Below are 20645 nucleotides of genomic sequence, written 5' to 3'. Positions count from 1 at the left end.
GATTTATATTCAAATCAGGGTTGAAGGAAGTGGAAGGAATAGAAGATGGTAGTACAGAGGTGTTGGCTGAAGCCTGGCGAATAGTAAAAGGCTAAATACAGAACTTTGATGGCCACCCCACAGTAAGGGAGAAGGAAAGAAAGAGGAGACTGCAGAGGAGTTAGAAAAAGAGCAGTCTAAGAGGCTGGAAGAAAACTAGAAAAACATTGGATTATAGAACTCACAAGAAGAATGTATAGAAGTAGAAATAATCAACATCATCAGATATTCTAAAGAAGGAAGGAATTGAGGACAGTGTTGAGCCAGAACTATTTTAGTAAAGTGATAGAGGTAGGGGCCAGAACATATGACGTTGAGGAGAGAAAGTGGACAGAGTCCACAGGTCAAAGAGTTGGGTGCTGAGCAAAAGTAAATGCAGGTATTGTAAATGGTAACTGGAATTGGTAACAAAGTTAAAGTTAAATTGTTGTTTGTTGTTCAATAGAAGGGAAGGAGGCCATGGAGAGAGTGAGGTTGAAGATGCTTGAGAATGAAAGAGTACTTGTGGATAATTATGGAAGTGGAATCCTGGAGAAGAATGGGGAGTGATCCAAATTCAGGTGGAGTTTTCTTCAGAGAGGGAAGAATACTCTTCTTCTGAGATAAGAGAGGTGAAGCTAAAAGTATATATGCATCCCATGCTTCTCCATATAGCAAGAGATTGGTCAACTCTTGATTAGGGAAGTGATTTGGAAATGAGACCATGAAGAGGCAGGAGCAGACCTGGAATAAATGCCCTGGGCAGGATGAAAGGAAGAAATCAGTGAGAGGTAAGAGACCCAGCAGCAAGGACCAACATGAGTCTGTATTGACCAGGACTGCTCAGCTACACACCTTCCTATAAGAGTCCTCTGCAGCCAGGGTAAGGTGCAGAGAAGGTTGAGTCAAGTGGCCATGAACTAGGAACTGGCATGGTAAGACTGGCCAAAGGTTTTCAGGAGGGTGAAGGAATACAGGGTACCAAGGAGTTTGCAGTAGAATCTCTTTAGCCAGAAAATAGTTAATGGACTGGGTGAAGTAGGCCACTTCAAGAGATTAAAGGTCCTAGCAAGGAACGAGAGCAGTCTGAGGGTGATGAGGGGCAGTGGAACAACTGACAGATGAAGAGACTTGCTTTGAGAGGGGAATTTAGAGAGCTCAGAGGAGAAACAATGAAGTCCCTGGTGCATCCATACTGGCAGGAGCCTCATTGGAGTAATGACCTGCAGAGGTAAGGAAAGCAAACCTTTGGGAGGTCAGGAAACTCACTTCAAATTTTGCCTGAACTGGCCTGCAACTACTCATATGTCCCTCTGTTTATTTCAAAATTTCCTTTTTGGCTTTTTTTCTTTGTGAATCACTCCAGCTCAAACTTTTTATATGAACCTTGAGAGGAATGTTGCACAGTTTACCTTCTATAATTTGGTAACATATGTTAAACATCTTCCTTCAATAATTTGGTAACATTTTGTAAGCATCTCTTGTAATGCTGCTTTGTGAGGGTGGCCAACCCCCTGAATTTACTTCCATTAAAATTGTTGTTTTCTTTGCACCACTGAAGAAACTTAGCCATTAATTTTTTAATGGCACAAAATCCTTTCAGATCTTTTGTTATAGAAAAACATATCTGGGATTTTGCTCTCAGTGGTTCCTCTAAAAAGAGTTCACAGCTGCCTTCGTACTTTCATATTACCATAATGAACTCGCAGCCTTCAGGTCTGAGGAGCAATCCCCATAAAGAGAAATGGTTTTCCCATATAGGAAATAGTCAAAAAGGAACAGCTGAGAACTAATGATGGCAAGATATGAATAAATTCACTGTACTATGCTCTTTAGTATCAAGACTGATGGATTCACCTACTCAAACATATTATTAAAAGGTAATACTGAACTTTTCAATGCTCTGGCAATGTACAAAGAACTCCAACTTCAGAAATGTGCCCAATTAATATTAGGTCTGTGAAAGTAAAGACTTGGTGTCCTCATTAAAATGACAAAAACCCTCATTTCAGAGAGTGGGAAATACATTTCTTAAGTAAGGTGCCCTGGTGGCATTAAAGGAGATCACATTCTCTTTTGCTTAGTGACACGTCCAATCTGAGGAGATGATTATCTGTTCCCACTTGGCTGCAGGTATCTATCTCTGCTTATCAGCATGCCCTTTCCCCAGGGAGAGAAGCAGTCTTTCCTCCTCATTTGCTCAGAGGGAAAAGTTTCACTTTTAAACTGGAGACTATGCCTCTAACCATGCTCCTGGATCGCTGCCCTTTTCTGTTCCATGTTTCTCCACATGACTTGTAAGACATAGCATAATCACTGGCCTGCAGTACAAGAAGAAACAAAAGGGGGAAGATGAAATATCACTAGTATTGAGCCGCATGGCTTGCCAGAGGACAAACATGCAAACCAAAGCAGAAATAAATGTCTATCTGTAGCAGTCACTTGATTTACAGAGTAACCTCTGTGTTTTTCAGAACTCCAACTCGAGATGCTATCCTTGGTACTGACCCAGCAAGCAAATCAAATATTTCTTGCCGTTTGGCACATAGCTAATGGCCCTTTTGCCATAGAGTTTCCTATATACAGTCATCTTCACTTTTAGCATCTTCTTTTGGTGTTGTGATTGTGAGGGGTGCTTCCTGCCCAATGACAAGTATCCCAGCTGCTGGAAGAGATGACAAGGATAGATAGTATTTAGAGTGCTGGGACTCCAACCCTCTGTGTAACGGCTTTCTCTTCAAAGACACAAAAGCTGTATGATTATGGTAAAAATTAAAATCAGTTATAAAACCAAATATACAATGAAGGTTTCATGCCACAAATTTTTGTAATTTCTTTTTAGAACTAAAATGCAAGGTTTAAAACTGCCATATCAGGATAATTACATGGCCATCCACAAAAAACAAATGTGTGCACTGACATATAATAGGAAGTGTTGCCACTCTAATTTGGGCAGACAATCTGATCACATCAGCCTACATTGGAACCTGATTGTTTTAGGAAAACCCTAAGGTTGAAAGCATGGAATTAAACCCTGCAAACCGCCCCCCCCCACCAACCAAAAGCAGCCTCCTTTTAGGAATAGGGGGTGTTTTCACACTCAGAATGTGGGTTTCTTCTCTATATTTCATCTTTGTAAAGCACAGCTTGTTTCCATTTATAATGTACAGCATGAATCTGGTCTTTGAAATCCCTTTAGAAAACTCTTCTTCCACCACTTATAGCTAATCTTGAAGATTTGATATCTATGACTTTTTTTTACTTTCTTTGACCCAAAATCCCTCCCCATAAGTAGCTGAAAAAAAAATCACACCTTTGACAAGTTTCCTTTTAACATTCTTATATATTTAATGTGCAGGTTTCTAATTTGATCCATTTTGATGTCTCTTTTCTAGGGTTTATCCTGTGTTAGGAATCAAAACTGGAATAAACTACAAATGTTTCTATTAATTTGGACTGTAAACCATAGAGATTAGTGGAATCTCATTTTTTACCATTATCATAACCTGATACAGAGAAGGTACTCAGTGTTGGCGAATGAATGAAAATCCTTTGATTAAATATTTTGAAATAGCTTTTGTGATTTTTGACCTTGAAAAATGTGCCATACTCATAAATAAAGCTAACCAAGGTTTCCTCATGTGTTTTAGGTTTTTTTTAATTAATACATTAATTTTTAATATTTAGAGCAGTCTTAGATTTACAACAATATTGAACAAGAAGTAAAGAGTTTCCAAACACCCTGTCTCCACCTCCACACACATACAGCTGCTCCCACTATTGACATCCCGCATCACAGGAGTACATTGGTTACAATCACCGAATACATGGTTATCATCCAAAGTTTCTAGTTGGAATTAGGGTTCACTCTTGGTGTTATACATTCTATGGTTTGGAAAATGTTTAAAATGTATGTATCCACAATTATAGTATCATAAAGAATAGTTTCACTGCTCTAAAAATCCTCTATTTTCAGCCTATTCATCTTTTCCTACCCCCTCAACCCCTGGCAACCAGGTTAGGGTTGGGTTTTTTTTAAATATTTTTACTGATTCCATCATTTTGCCTTTGCCAGAATGTCAGAAGTTATATAGCCTTTCAAATAAGCTTCTTTCACTTAGTAATAAGCATTTACATTTCCTCCAGGTCTTTTCATCGCTTGATCACTCATTTCTTTTTAGCACTAATATTCCATTTCTGGATGTACCACAGTTTGTTTATGCATTAATCTACTAAAGAACATTGCAGTTGTTTCCAAGTCTGGGCAATTAGAAAACTGCCAGAATAAATCTGCTATAAAATCCTTGTGCATATTTTTGGGAGGACATAGGTTTTTAGTTCACTTGAGTAAATACAAAGGACCACAGTTGCTAGATTGTATGCTAAGAATATGTTTAGTTTTATAAGAAATTGCCAAAGTATCTTCCAACGTGCCTGAATGAAGCACCAGCAATGAAAGCAACCAGCAGTGAAAAAGAAGGTTTTTTTTTTGTTTTATTTCTTTTTTTAGAATACATTATTTACTTAAATTCAAATTAGTTAACATACAGTGTAGTATTGGTTTCAGGAGTAGAACCCGATATTCATCACTTATATACAGCACCCAGTACTCATCCCAACAAGTGACCTCCTTGAAAGAGAGTTTTTGTTTGCTCCACATCCTGGCCAGCACTTGGTGTTGTCATTGTTTTGGGTTTTCACAATTCTAATAGGTGTGTAGTGGTATCTCATTGTTATTTTAATTTGTAATTCCCTAATGGTGTATGACATATGACATATGATGATGCTTACTTGCCACTAATATGTCTTTGGTGAGGTGTCTTTTCAGGTCTAATTTCTTGGCATTTACCCTGTATGATGTTCTCTGAACTTCCTGGTAATAATTTGAGGAATTTTTCAGCCATTAATGCTTCACATATTGCTTCTATTCCTTTCTTTCCTTCATTTCTAATATTCTCATTATGTGTATCTTTTGTGATTGTCCCATAGTTCATGGGGTTTTTTTCCAGGATTTTTTCTCTTTGCTTCTAAGTTTGGGCAGTTTCTATTGTCATATCCTCAAGCTCAGAGATTCTTTGGCCAGGCATGTCCCGTCTTTTAATAATTAATATTACTTTTTTTTCATTTCCGTTACAGTATTTTTTTATCTCTAGCATTTCTATTTGATTCTTTCTTAGAATTTCCATCTCTCCATTGACATTATCCATCTGTCCTTGCATGTTATCTACTTTTCCCATTAAAGCCCTTAGCATACTAATCATAGTTGTTTTATATTCCTGATCTGATAATTCCAACATGCATGCTATATCTGACTCTTGTTCTGATCCATGTTCAGTCTCTTCAAAGTGTGTTTTTGTACCTTTTAGTATGCCTTGTAATTTTTTGTTGAAATCTGACAGGATGTACTGGGTGAAAAAAAAACTCTAGCAAATAGGACTTTAGCAGTGTGGCAGTAAGGTATGGGAAGCATTCTATAGTCCTGTGATTGGATCTCAGTCTTTTAGTGACCATATGCCTCTGGACTGTGAGCTTCACAAGTGTTTATCAGTTCCCCCCTCACCAACCTTAGTTGTGGCAGGATGGCTGAAAGGGTGTATATTTGGGTATTTCCCTTCTCCAGGTCAGTTAGGCTCTGGTAATAGCACGTTAGGCTAGCAGGTTAGGCTATGGTAAAATAGTTTCTTCTGAAGGCAGGCCTTGTTAAGAAGAACAGAATGCTCGGGTATATTTCAAAATGGTTTCTCCTTCCCCACCCCCAATGGAAGCACAAGGGGATTTTTCTCCAATAGTCATTGCAAGAACTTGGTTGTGCTCCTAGAGGTAAAACTCACTAAAGTATATAGACCTCACTATGACTAGGTGCCTCTGGACTTTTCAAATCACAGACTTGTCCACACTGAGCCTCCAGCAATTAGCCAATTACAGTTTATGTTTTCTTGCTTGCCCCTGGTTCCTGTGGGACTTTCTGCTCATAGGTTTTCAGCTTGGTAAGTTGTGATTCTTTGTATTCACCTGTCTGTCCAGTTGCAGCCCTGTGACTTCACTTCTCTGATGGATCTAAGGAGAGTTGTTGATCTTTCAGTTTATTCAGCTTTTACTTGTCATCAGGATGGAATGGTGACTTGTAAACTCCTTACACACCAGACCAGAGACCAGAAGTCTTGTGTCTTAATTTGTGTATCTACCTTTCCTCGGGAGAACAGGCAAGGAAGGCTACATTTTTAAAAACAACTGCCACAAAAATTACTGTGTGGACAGACGTCAGTTCAAGACAATTAGTCCTATACTCTGTTATGACAGAGCTCTTATCATTTGCTGCCTCCCAAATAAAAGTAACCAATGGTAGCTGGAAACATCATGATTGTATTTGGGGTGACGAGTAGGAAACATGACAATGACTTCAGTATGTCGGACTGCTGTGTTCATTTACAAAAATGGTGCTGTGGGCTTTTGTGTCCATCTCTTGCTGCCATGGGCAACTCAAACCTAAGTTGCTCAAGAGTCTTTTTATACACATCAACTGAAAAATACTACGTTTTTATGGTACCGAGATGAACCCCAAAGGAATGTGGATATACGGATGTTCGACTTTATATTGATTGTTCAGCCTTAGTGTCACAGGCAGAAGCTTTGAAGGAAGAAAATGACAGCCTCCGTTGGCAGCTCGATGCCTATCGGAATGAGGTAGAACTGCTGAAGCAAGAGCAGGGCAAAGCCCACAGAGAAGACGACCCAAACAAGGAACAGCAGCTGAAACTCCTGCAGCAAGCCCTGCAAGGAATGCAACAGGTAAAGGCCCTTGGGTTTCTGAGCTTTTCGGAAAGCCGGCGCCAGCTCCTCACCTGAATGAGGATCCCTCACAAGCAAATAGGATAGCAAGTCTCTTCTTCTTCTTGACAGCCTGTTCTCTGTCATAGCTGAGGAAGGGATCATGGGTGGTGGTTAATGAAATATTCTGGCCAATACAGATGTAGCCGTGGGTCACCACTTTTCAAAGAATAAAGATTCAGTGAAAACACTTAACAATAAAACTACACTGAACATAATCTAATCTTTAAGCTTCAGAAGGTACTTGGGGATCTGGAAAGGGCCTCAGGGTCTTTATGAAGAACCTCACTTACTTAGATATGAAAAAGTGCTGGTGAATAAGTATTTACTTGATCCAGTGCTGGACAATACAGCCTTTTAGGAGAAATGGCAGGAATCCTACCCTTGTTTTGTCAGTATCAATGCTTTGGGCACATAACACCAATTTGCTTTTATTTTGCTTTGGTTTGTTTTCAGTCATTTATGTGAATGAGTTTACCTGCACATTATTACAAGTATAAAAAGTAAAGTAAATAGGTGCATCCAACTGTAATTGCATTCAAATACAACATTGTGTAATAGATGCTCAACATCTAGATGTTTTATGTAGCCATCACTACAGTGAGCCTACAATTAAAAAGATATCAACATCTGTTCTCATCATAATAAAGGAGTAGTATTTCTGAGTAAAGGTAATATCCTCTTCCATCTTGCCAGACTACCGACCATTTTCCTTACAATTTAAATGTAGCAATAATTTTTTTAATTGTATGCCTTGGAATTATCTAGGGCAAAGCTTATTGCTGGTTGGAAATCACAAATTGTGAACAAGGAGTCTCTTCTGGCACTAAGAGTCCCATGTTCCTATTACTTCTGCTACAACTGTCTTCCTGAGTGACAAGCAATATCACATTAATATTTCACCTTTTCTATTAGCAAAATGTGTGAAGTAATGCTTACCTTCCTTTTATTGTCACTATGGAATTTAATTAGGACATGTAAAATATATCAGAGATCTTTCCACAAAAAAAATGAATCTCCTTGGCTAAACTTCAAAGAATTTTGACAATGTACATTGTACTGTACTGTGTCTTTTAGTTCTTCCAGCAGTCTTTTGCAAGCCTCTGAAAAGTAAAACTTTGGAAACATTTTTGTTGTTGTTTTTCCCTCTTACCTTGATTTTGAAACCATTCCACATAAGGACAGTTCTGCTACTTAAATACAATTTAAAGATGGTGAACTCTTTTTTTTTTTTTTCATTTCATCACTTCAGAGGCCTCAGAGAAAATTAGGTCTCTACATCCTGACAAATTAATTTCACTCATTTTTATTACTTTTTATTGGAAAACAGCCTTGTAAACAAGATCAAAGTTCTCTCATCTTATCCCCAAAAGAAGTACAGTCTAACATAGTGGTTAAGATCATGGACTGTGAGGTGGTCCCAGCCTGGGTTTAAATCTTGACTCTGTCACTTACTATCTGACTGGCCTTAGGCAAAGCACTGAACTTCTGTAAATCTCAGGATTATATCATAGGGTTATTTGAGGTTCATATGAAGTCACACATATGAAACCCTTTCCACAATGTGACACATTTCAGATGCTAAATAAATAGTATTTTTGTCATCATTAGCAATGATGAATCCAGTTCCTTGCCTACTGATATGGAAACAAACATTTGTGAAATGTGGGTTCTTTACTACTTTCCTCACAGAAATTGAACTAAGCTTGGAAAATGGCTATTTGAAAGGATGCTTTCCAACATTAAGTTCTATGCAGCAATCAAGAAACTGTCCACATGGGATTAACTACATCGTATCCTTAGCCCTGGCTGGAATAGGAAAGTTAAGTGATTAGATCAATTAGTTTCTCAGACATTTTCTAAAATATGAACAAATCCAAAGGAAGGTCCCAAGAGCTAGATAAAATAACTTTAAGTAAAAAGTACCTTGATTTTCCCTTTGGTATCTCTGCATGCAGAAATGATTGTGTGAGTTGGGAGGAAGTGAGGCAGGCCATCCTACTATCTAACTTCACCCAGGATTTTTAAATGAAGTGTGGCTCCTGAAGACTTGATTGTTTTTGGCTTTTCTTGTAGCATCTACTCAAAGTCCAAGAGGAATACAAAAGAAAAGAAGCTGAACTTGAAAAAGTCAAAGATGACAAGCTACAGGTGGAAAAAATGTTGGAAAACCTTAAAGAAAAGGTATATCAGTTCTATGTGAACCTGTTCCCTTACCCTTTCCCCCCCTTTTCAGTGACAGTGAAAATGCCCTGGAAGTTACTGCAGTAGGAATCAATGTGGAATGCTTGGCTGAATGGGAATTAAAAGCCCCCTCTCTGGGGGTAATTCTTGAATGAAGGGCTCTGCCTTTAGATGTGAGTCCTTGGCATATCTAAGGATTCTGGAGAATATACTCTTCAATTAATAAAAAGATTAGTCCATCCCTACAGTTCTTCAGTCTTTCCATCTTGGAAAAGACCAGAGCATACACCTCATTCTGGCTTCATCTTACCACGCAAATAACAACATAGAAAACCCACGTGACACAGAATACCTTTAATGAAGCATTTCATTAAAGGAAGAAACACAAGTACAACTAGAACATTGGCATTTCTTTGCAGACACTCCATCTAGTGTAATAATGAGCAGCTGCAGATGAAATAACCAAAACCAAAAGGGGAGAAAATGTGTGGAAAGTAAACACAAAGAATATTCTAAAGCTAGATAATAGCAACATGGAAGGGTAAAATGGGACTTTGCAGCAATAAGAACTGCCGATGAGGGCCTCTTAGGGAGTCTACTAACATCTGGATGAGTTAATGTGTCACAAGCATGAATCTGGTGCCCAATCTATTTAAGGTGTTAATGTCTACGGATGGTGTCTCCCAACCATACCTCTCTCTAACTGTCTGTATGCCTGAACATCCAACCAAAGCTAACCTCTGAAAAGGAAGGCCCATTGACCATAACTACCTGATTTTAACGTCTCAGAAGCAAGAGATTAGGAGCTTAGACCAAGAACCAGAAATCAACAATGCTACTGTTCCATAAGAGCTCATACTTTTTATCTCCTGTGCTCAGCTCAGGAAGATGCAGTGTGTGCAGGCCCTGGGTGTGTTTGCCCAGCATAGTGACTTCCCCCAGAGTGCCATTAAGAACTGGCAGCCTTGGTGTAGTTGAAACAAATGATTGAAAGTGTTTTCTTCTGGAGGCCATTTGCAATATGCTTTTAATTCTTCCACTTCATAAAACCAGCTCACTTTCCAGTTTTGTGGGTGCTATTAAAGAAATGAGCACAATCCCAGAGAAATTCATTTATCAAGCATTTAATTGAAAAGTGCCACACTTCTCTGTGTAGCAGGAATTTCCTCATCCTTTTCGAGCTGCTAAAGTGTTTCGGAGCTGCTACATAGCTGTTTTGCTTCTTGCATAAAATGGAGTGTGTAACCAGAAGACTATAGATAGGCATGAGGCTATGCCAATGATGTCATGCTTAGAATCATTCTTTAGGATTGACACGACATATTAAGGGCATTTCTAGTGTAAGGTCATCTTTAGCGCTTTAGTGTAAGCCACTTTCTGCTTTGTAAAGTATTTCATTTAAAGAAGCAAGAGATCAAATGACATAGAAGAAACTTAACATATTGTGCCCAAGTCTGTTTTCCATTCTGAACTTGAATATACCACAAAGTGGCAGCTAAAAAGGAGAAGAAAAGAGATCCAACTGATAATCAGGAAAATGTGACTCAGAATGGTTTTTTTTTTCCTGTTACAGTAAACAAAGCTGCTTTCAGAGAAAGTCATGACAGTTCATTATAAACCGATCTTCTCTGGGAAGCTGATTTGTGACCAAATATTCCATCCTGACACAATTAGGTTAGGAAGCAAAGTACCATTACATCAGACTGCAAAAAATAATTTCATGTTGAAAGGAAGGCAATAAGTTCTGGTGAGGAGGGATCTCTTTGGGTTTTGTTTGGGTTTCTTGACAGCAAACCACAGTATGAGTTATTGTCAGTGGTTTGCAGTATAACAGCGTGACTTCTGTCTATCTTACTGCAGAAAGCTAGCTCTTTGAATCTGCCAGTAAAATTCAAGGTGATAAGCATCCTTCCAATATACCTTCTAATTTATTAAATGCAAGCTATAATAAAATTGAAGTCAGGTTTCAGTAAGGCTACATTTCTATTCAGCCCTATTCTCAGGATGCCTTTACATCTTAAATCAACCCCAATCTGTTAAACTTTCACACTTAAGAAATGGCTTACTGGATCATTTAATGTTTTAAGGGGGCTAGAACGAGATGTACAACCCATGGCTTACAAGTGAGCCAGTATTTTAAATCAAACTTGGCATGATGGTTACTGCCTGGATTGGATTCTAAAGGCCAAAGATTGAGTAGGTCATCAAGAAAAGCTTCCCTTCTGACTACTGCCAGGAAGCCTGTAAATCCACTAAACAACATGTCTTGCAGCATAGACCATTCATTTCATTCAGGGGCAACATCCTAGAAGCTTTGAAGTCATCTTTAAAGAAAACAGAAGGGGCGCCTGGGTGGCGCAGTCGGTTAAGCGTCCGACTTCAGCCAGGTCACGATCTCGCGGTCCGTGAGTTCGAGCCCTGCGTCAGGCTCTAGGCTGATGGTTCAGAGCCTGGATCCTGTTTCCAATTCTGTGTCTCCCTCTCTCTCTGCCCCTCCCCCGTTCATGCTCTGTCTCTCTCTGTCCCAAAAATAAATAAACGTTGAAAAATAAATAAATAAATAAAAAATAAAAAAAAATAAAGAAAACAGAAGGAATCCTCTCCATGCTGAGGGCTTGTGGAGGGGACAAAGTGACAAAGCATTTGAGTCAGCCATGATCCGCCCCACCCAGGAGCATTTCCCCAGCATTTCCTTTTCTAAGAGAAGACCCAAAGCAGTGATTTTTTTATTCCTTCTTCCCAAGGCTCTTCCTTCACATTTATAATACAGAAAAGATGTTCTCAGTGCCCAAAGAGAGAAAGAAGGATCCAGGAAAGGTCTGGCAGTATTTTTCAGTTTAATGGTTGGTCATGAGTTTCACCTGAGTATCTCTTATGAAGCATACCTGCTATGCTCAGAAGGAGAAAACTTTCAACAACAAAGAAAGCCACTTGAGTAATATTTTGATCGTGGTCATTTCTTGATGTAAAGTCAGGAATATCCTAACTGATAATGTCCTTAGCAGAGAGAAGACAGAGCTGATAATAAATAGAAGCTCTACTTTTTAGTTCAAAAGCCAACGGCTGATTATCTGAGAGTAGATTAACTATATTGTAGATTCTCCACTCAGATATGGGGCTTACCTTTAGCAGAGTGTGGACCTAAAATTAAAAAGAACAGTCATTTTAACAGTGGATGGCCTGGCATGAAATCTAAGCTCTACCACTTCCTAGAAATGTGATCTTGGGCAACTTACCTAATTTACCTCAGCCTCACTTTCCTAATTTGTAGAATGGAGATAATACATATCTAACAGTGTTTGACATCTAGTAGACAGTAAATGTTTAGGTCTGGTTCTCCCAGATTACCTGTTTAGAGTCAAGAATGTTGAAGGCAGAAAAAAAAAAAACCTGGTAAAGATGAATGACTAAATTTTTCTGTGTTTTGGAGCCATATTAAGAAGTTTTGGATAATCTTTGATGCTTTTGCATAAAAATGCTATTTTCTCTCCATTCAATAATCAAAATTGTACAGTATTGCTTTTGAGGTACTCCATTAAGAAGCTCCCTGTTGCATAATTGAATCCAAGCCTATTACCCAGTAAGGTGAACTGACCCAGGAAGCATATTATTCCCGCAGGAAAGCTGTGCTTCTAGACTATGTGCATCAAACCAAGATAGTGACTACCCTCTCGAGAAGACCCTGAACAGCAGTCCTATCAAATCTGAACGTGAAGCACTGCTAGTGGGTAAGGAAGCTAACACACACATCCCATGTATTGGCTATGGTGGAGGGTGGAAGGGTTTTACCTAAGATGAATATACACGCTAAGCATTTAGGAAGCACAACAGTGCAGACAACAGGAGAAGAATAAGTATAGGCTTTATAAAAATGGTAACAGCAGCTCCCAGTCCTTCTCAAGCTCCAGTGGTTGCTGGCACATCAAATGTGTGGGTGTAAGCACAAGAGGGGGTCTGCTGGAGAAACACATAGATTTTTTAAATCTCTATGCAAGGATAGCTGGGCCCCCTCATTCCACTCAGGGTTATGGTTCAGACTCTTCTTTGGCAGAGAGGTTTCCAGATGAGCCTCCATAGGCAGCGTGGGCCTCTCTCAAGTTTTTTTTCCCCCCAGGTTACAGGCAGATGACTCGGGAGGCTGTCTATGGAGTGCTGGTCACTGGTGGGCTCTGATGAGATAAATGCTAGAATTGCTCTCATTATATAAAAATTCATTCACAGAGGCAGGATAAAACAGTCAAGGAATCACACAGACCTGGTTTCCTGTTTGACCCTACCATTTCCTTCCTGAGCTTTAGTTCCTCCATCTGCAAAATGGGCATAATATTACCTATCTCAACAGGCAGCTGCAAGTATTAAATGCAATAATTCATCTGAATCACTCAGCACAGTGCATAGCCCATAGGAAGCCCTCGTAAATGAGAACCACTTGGTACTTAGAGCACTCTGCACAAATGCTTGTTGACTTGGTGTTCCATTTGGAAAACAGCAGCAGATTGAGGTCCTAAAATATTCAGTCATTCCCAAAGGACGGGTACTGGGTGTCAACAGATCATCCCAACTGCCTTCTAGGAAGCTGAGCCCCACAGCAGCCCCACCCCAACCTCCGGAGTTCTCTCCACTGATTGGCTTCTGCAGATCTTAAAGATTTATCTGCCTTCTTTGGTAATGGGTATTGTAGACGGATTTAACACTTTGATATGTTAATAAAGATGTGCAGGGGTATCTGCCATTGAGTCCTCAAGAAAAGTGACAACTTATTTCCATTTTACAACTCAGAGTTCTTTAACAAATTGGCTAGGCAACAGGGAGACCTGTCAAAGAGCTGAGGGTAGAAGGAAGCCTCTGTGAATGGATAGTTGTAGAAACGAAGATTCTCAAGATAAGTGTTTCTTGTTTTATTTTTTAAAGAATGTAGTCTTGGGCTGACAGAAAGGAAAATCTATTTTTTAAATTGGTTTTTTCAGTGTGAACTCACAAAAACTGCTTAGTGTTTTGAAACCTATGGAGTTATTCCTCAGCATCTGACAGACAGCCTGTCTTGGCCATAGCACCTAGAATTCCTTTGGACATGGGCTGTCTTCTTTAGAATTCAAGTTTCTCAGTTTGAGTCACGGTATAGCAATTCAATTTACCTCATCATTTAAGAATAATGTAGTGTTATAAGTAATAGCATCCATTTCAAACAGATTTTGAACTCTATCATCAGCTTCTCCTGGATTCCCCAACCCACCTCCTTGCCCTCTAATATTTGGAGGATTTTCACAAAGAACTGATTTAAACTTCAAGCTACAACTCAAACTTGTGATATTCTTTATCAGTCACTCAAAGGCATAGACAAGTTATAGCCTATAAACCAAATCAAATTTAGCTTTTATTTCCTGGCAGTTCTCAACAAACTCAATTCTGGGTCTATTTAGAGGAATTTAAAAAAATTAAAGAAAGAAATAGTAGGTCTCTAACAATTTATATTCTACCTGTTGCCAGAGAAAGAAGTATTAGAGCAATTAACGTGATGTCCAGAACAATCAACGCAGTATGGAGAGCTGCCAATCACCCCATAGTTATGCTGAGTAGAAAATGTGCAGATTCCCAGAAGCTGTAAACTTCTGTAAAAAAACATATGTTACTTCAAGAGATTTAGTGCCCTAAGCACAAACAAAATGCTAGTGACCATTTGAGTGAGTGAAATGTTTGGCTTTTCTTTACAGAGCTACGCACAGAATAAAACCAAATATAATCAGCAAATTCTCTTGTGAGAGGCATGAAGTGAATCAGCCAAAGTACCTGATTTGTACTTTGGCCACAACAGCAAGATATTACTAATGCATAAGAGGCTCAAGTCCAATTTAAAGACTGTGCAGAAGAACTGCAAAAACCCAGCACAATCTAAATTCATTATAAAATTCCAAATTCATTGTGATGTGTAGAACTCAAATGGTCTTTAGCCATCATGAATGATGGAAGTGACTTCTCACATGCCAGCTTTTCTACATGTGATATTGTGTAATGAGAGGCAGCATATGCAATGTGTTGTTGTACAGATTAAATGAGTAATATATATATAATGTAGAATATTGCCCAGTCCATAGTACGTGGTATATGTGAGTTAGCTGTCATCTCAAAGAATATGATGCTCAAGTGTAACCTCCATGGTACTGTCACTATAGGGATTATCTCCACATTTCTTCATGTCCACCCATTTGGAGCAAGCATTGAATACATCTGTTCCTACTTGCACCGTCTAGATAATAAGGTATGTGGGGTCCTGAAATGGGCATGCAAGGGGATGTAGGGTATTTTCTTCATGCAGAAATTATTGCAGAAGTCATTAGTAATTGCTCTAAGGAAATTTTCCTCACCTATTCTCTCACTGCGATTCAGTGAGAATCACCCTCGTGCAAGTAGGGTGACTATCTGCTTCCATTTGTCTGAGACCGAGAGGTTTCCTAGGACTTGGGACTCCCAATGCCAGAAGCAGGAAGTACTGAGAAAACCTGAACGAACTGGCCACCCTACTTCCAAGATACATCTTAGAAGAATTTTCCTCCTCTCTTTAATTTACATATAAGCTGAAAATGAAGCAGTATCTCTCACCAGACTTTTACACTGAGCCATTAACCACTAGCTAATGTTAATGTTCAGAATCGAAAGTCTTTTTTTTAATGCTTATTTATTTTTGAGAGAGAGAAAGAGAATGAGGGAGGGGCAGAGAGAGAGGGAAAGACAGAGAATCCCAAGCAGGCTCTGAGCTATCAGCGCTGAGCCTGACACAGAGCTGGAACTCATGAACATGACGTGAGGATCATGACCTGAGCCGAAGTCAGGCACTTAACCGACTGAGCCACCCAGGTGCCCCCAGAACCGAAAGTCTTATTCAAGTCATCACCATCACCACTGCCATTATCTATGTTGAAACAATCAAGGCAGGGGCAAAAACAGAACAGATGAGACAGTAAGTCTTCAATGCAGACTCAAGTTCTGCTCATAGCTGATCTCATGGGCCACTTCCTTCCCTGGATGCCTATGGGGGACCTCACAAAGCGTGGGGAGCGAGGGTGTTAGTTCCCTAGAAAGTCCATAACACCTCACAGAAACAGGAGGGGACGCTTGACCCCTCCGAATAAATAAACTATGATAAATTTTTTTTTTCAGAAGTCGCATTCAGTTAATCCTGCTTATGGATTGTATTCACAATTTCACAGGATCTAGTGCTCTGGAGATGTGCCTTTGGAATACAGATTCCTGATAGTTGCATGTCCAAAATACTAAGCCATTTAAGCATATGTCCCCTTAACAGAGGCACTTGCCCACTTGGGAATCCAGCTATGCTGATGCATCCTGTTCATGGCATTTGTTTTAGTTCTAGCTAGAGCTCCCCCTCATTTATCTCTGGGAAGTGGTGCCATTCTGCAATTAAATAGCTCATTTGGCAGCAAAGGGAGAGATGGAATGTGAGTACCAAGACCGAGTGGTAGGTTGAAGTGGTATGAAATTGAACTATGTGTCAGTAAAAGTGATCTGGTCCTTTTTTTTAAAAAAATGTAAAAAAATAATACATGCACATTACATTAAAAATGTAAGCAACATAGAAATATAGTGAAGGGAAAGTGAAAGTTACCAACAGTCCCACCCCTCAAGGATGACCACTGTTAACAGTTTAGCATATCTTATCTCAGACCATTTTCTATACATATGCTGCACCTATATTGTATGTATGTATCTATAAACATTATATATTTATGAGTTTGGAATGGAGAGTCAGCTCTATATGACATACTCTGCAACGTGCTTCTTTCACTTAACTGGCTACAGTCTACTCCTAGCACTGGGAAGAAAGCATGACCTCACTCCTACGTTAGGCCCATTTTCTCCTGAGCAGCTTCCTACCAGAGTAGTGACAGCACCTCCCAAAGAGAGCCTGCAGTGATGCCAACAGAACTGGCGGCTCCCTTGCGCCAACTTCAGGAATATTCAGTGTGGCAGCAGCTCAGGGTTTCTCTCAAGATCCCCTAGTACCCTCCAACTGAGCCCTAGTGCCCAAGGTTCACAGTTAGGAAGGTTGCTACTAATGTCAAGATGACCACCTGAAACAAGTCCTAAAGGGGTCCATACATTTTTGTTTTTATATTGGGGTATGTAAGTGAAGTGGGGAGAGGGAGACAATGCACAGAAGTAGGAATACAGAGAATTCCTTATTTCTGTCATTCTTCCTTTGTAAAGCAACGCATGTGTGAAGAATTCTGCTGTGCCTCCCTCCCCTCCCAAAAGGCTTTGCAGCTTCAGTAGGCCTGCACATAGCATCACCAGCACTGATCAGCTGGCTGTCATTCAGCTGGCCACAAACCCAAGTCTCCCTGCACAACTGACACCAGCTCTTTTCGTTAGAAAGCTCAGTGGTGATAAGTCTCAAAAATATCATACTAACCGAAAGAAACTAGTCACAAAAGACTATATACATATTGTATGATTACAGATATATAAAATTTCCAAAAAATTCAAAACTGCAGTGAAAAAATCTGAGTCAGGGATGGGGAGTGATGATGGACTGCAAAGGGGCATGAAGGAAATTTCTATAGGCAATGGAATGTTTTACAATTGAATCGTGGTGATAGTTGCCCAATTATATAAATTTACTAAAATTCATTAAACTATACACATAAAATTGGTGAATCTGTCGTATGTAAATTATTACCTAAATAAAGCAGTTATGATATGCATAAAACAAAACCTCAGTGGACTCTGTCTGGAAGGTGGAACTGCTTTTGAATGGAGATCTTCTTTCTGCCCCACAGATCTGCACCAGTGACGTGGAGTGTCTCATGAGCCGACTCCAGCACACCTTCAAGCAGGAAATGACTGGAGTTGGAGCCAGTCTGGAGAAGAGATGGAAATTCTGTGGCTTTGAGGGCTTGAAATTGACCTGAATCCCTTTGCCTAACAACCTGGGATCCTGCAAATACATGTGTGTTGGACAAGCTTAAAAAGTGATTTGTATTAGCAATGGTTTTCAAGTGGAAGTTGTTTTCAGTTTGCCAGTTCATTCCTGGAATATCTTTTGAGTTAAAATAAGGATCCTAGAGCAGCACCTCAAGCTACAGGCCCTAAAAAGAAATGGACTCAAGCCTCAAGTGCTGTAACTTCCTCTCTTTCTGTCAATTGGTTGTCTTTTTTTATTAGTAGTATTGAAAAAGGCCTGTGGCTAAAGCGTATTTGGGGTGTTTTCAGTGTCTGTACTACTGCTGTAGAGTTTGGTATTTTTTTAAACACTGTTGACTGAAATGTTTTGATGATTTGTATGTGATCTGTGTTTCAAAACTCCTCCTCACATTATTGTTGCTACTGGTGAGGGGAATGAGAGGTACACTAGGCACGCCATGACTGACATTGCCTCTCTACTCCCCAGTAAGCCAGTAAATGAATAACACAGCATCTTCTAGAAGGTACCTGACCAGGCTCACCTTTTAAAAGACAAAGCATGGTTTGTGGCTTTTTGCAAAATTACTGTGAACCAAAAGTTGACAAATGTTCCAAAGTTATTTTCTCCAATATATCAGATTTAAAAAAGAAAACCTAGATGTATTCGTAGAAAGCAAGGGTCCAGTACGACTGGCATGTGTATGTGCTATTCAGAATCACCTTGTATATAGTCTGCTTTTAAAGGAGGACATGTTTAGTTTTCTATGAATTAAAACACATGCGTGCACATGTGTACGTGCACGTACACACACACACACACACACACACACACACTAGCAGAAGGGATTTATTTTAATATGCTTTTGCCTCTAGCCTTCTTACAAAGTCTGTTGGTCCCTTTTCTTCTGCTGTCAGCGTGTTGAATTGCAAACCGTGTACTACTGTAAATATTATGTTTACTTCATGCTGAATGCTTGCAAAGAGTTGATATGAGTCTTAGTAGAAAACTCTTGGTAATGAATGAGCCCAGGTGTGTGATGCTTCTGGCAAATGGCTCAGCTCCATCCACCTGGAGTGCCGATCGCTGGGGACACCCCAGCTCTATGATGCCTACCGGCAGATTGCAATGGCAGAGCACACATTGACTGGTCAGCAAGTCCTGCTTGATGGAAACAAGAGGGAAAAGATGAAGATTTGGGGCTACTATTTTGAGGCAGAGATGATCTTTTCTTGTGTGCTGTTGTTGGTGCTTATAATAACACAAGCATGCCCTCCCTTGTGTCTTGGTTCAAAGTAAAAGAATGTACTGAGTAAGCAAAGCCAATGAAGAGTACTTCCGGAAAATACTTTGTAAATGAGATGTCAGTAGTGTTCAAAGTTGTATTTTTAAAAGATAAATATTCCTTTTTTATACATCAGTTTGGTGTTCTGTTTTGAATTACTTGCTCTCTAATCCTTTAGCAAATCATCTCGATTTCTTCTTAGGACTACCAGTATGTTGAAAGAAGATGCTAAACTTTCTGCCTTGACAAGTAGAAATAGGGTCCCACAGTAGCTCATTCATGCTGAAAGCTGACTTCCCCCTGAGGCACCCAGCTGTGGCAGGAGCGGGAAGTTGGGGTTATTTTTATACTAGCTTCCTCTGCTGAATCATCTTTGTCACCAACGCTACAGAGACTTTGATTTGTCAATCTCAGGGGTCCTGGAATGCCTTATTTTAATAATACCTATGAAATCAAGGGAAATTTGCCACGTATCAATTACTTCTTATTTAAATAAGTTAAATACACAGAAATTTTCAACAACTATCACACCGAGGCCCCTTGCTGTCCTGCACTTAGTCTACTTGTCCTACAAATGGTCTCTATTATCCCTGCCGGGGCGCCTGGGTGGCTCAGTCAGTTGAGCATCTGACTTCGGCTCAGGTCGTGATCTCACTGTCCATGGGTTCGAGCCTCACGTCTGGCTCTGTGCTGACAGCTGGGGGTCTGGAGCCTGCTTCAGATTCTGTGTCTCCCTCTCTCTCTGCCCCTCCCACACTCATGCTCTCTCTGTCAAAGATAAATAAACATTTAAAAGAATTATTCCTGCCAATTTAGTACAGGTGTACTCCTCCCAGCTTGAATACACTAGTTGTGACAGTTAAGTTTGTGTGTCAAGTTGGCTAGGCTATAGTGTTCAGTTGCTTGGTCAAACACCAGGCTAGATGTTGCTGTCAAGGTATGTTTGAGATATCATTAACATTTAATGAAGCAGATTGTACTCCAGAATGTGGCTGGACCTCATCTAATCCATTAAAGACCTTAAGAGGAAAAAAAACTGAAGTCCTCTTAGGAGAAAGGAATTGTGCCTCCAGGTCGCCTTTGGATTCACGACTGTAGCATTAACACCTGCCAGAATTTCAAATTTGCCAGCCCCCACAATCACATGAGCCAATTCCTTAAAATAAATCTCTCTCTCTCTCTCCCTCTCTCTCTCTGTATACACACACATACACACACACACACACACACACACACACATACATATGCCTGTGTGTGTACATCCCACTGGTTCTGTTTCTTTGGAGAGCCCTGGCTACTCTGCTAGTCCAGAGTTGTTATAATATGTAAAAATAAACTATGTTTGCATTAATCATATTGCAGCACATACCATCTCACGATTCTTTCCATTCATCATTGAACTCTATTAATGAG

General features: G+C 39.8%; 1 protein-coding gene across 14 annotated transcripts in view; it reads left to right on the top strand.

The window, feature by feature from the left end:
- Nucleotides 1-19367, top strand: part of ENOX2 (ecto-NOX disulfide-thiol exchanger 2) — a 267204-nt gene extending 247837 nt beyond the window's left edge. For 13 of the 14 annotated variants that reach the window (XM_045051310.1, XM_045051308.1, XM_006944000.5 and 10 more), the window contains 5 exons: nt 6626-6807; nt 8923-9030; nt 12650-12758; nt 15201-15286; nt 17826-19367. In XM_045051310.1, the coding sequence (XP_044907245.1) occupies nt 6626-6807; nt 8923-9030; nt 12650-12758; nt 15201-15286; nt 17826-17957 (617 nt within the window). In that variant the 3' untranslated portion in view covers nt 17958-19367. The remainder of the gene's footprint in view (nt 1-6625; nt 6808-8922; nt 9031-12649; nt 12759-15200; nt 15287-17825) is intronic. The other variant, XM_019824269.2, reaches the window with a different exon arrangement.
- The last annotated feature ends 1278 nt before the right edge of the window (nt 19368-20645 follow it).

This window comes from Felis catus, chromosome X (assembly GCF_018350175.1).
Source record: "Felis catus isolate Fca126 chromosome X, F.catus_Fca126_mat1.0, whole genome shotgun sequence".
NCBI classification, from domain to species: Eukaryota; Metazoa; Chordata; class Mammalia; order Carnivora; family Felidae; genus Felis; species Felis catus.
This window is presented reverse-complemented; position numbering and strand designations above follow the sequence as displayed.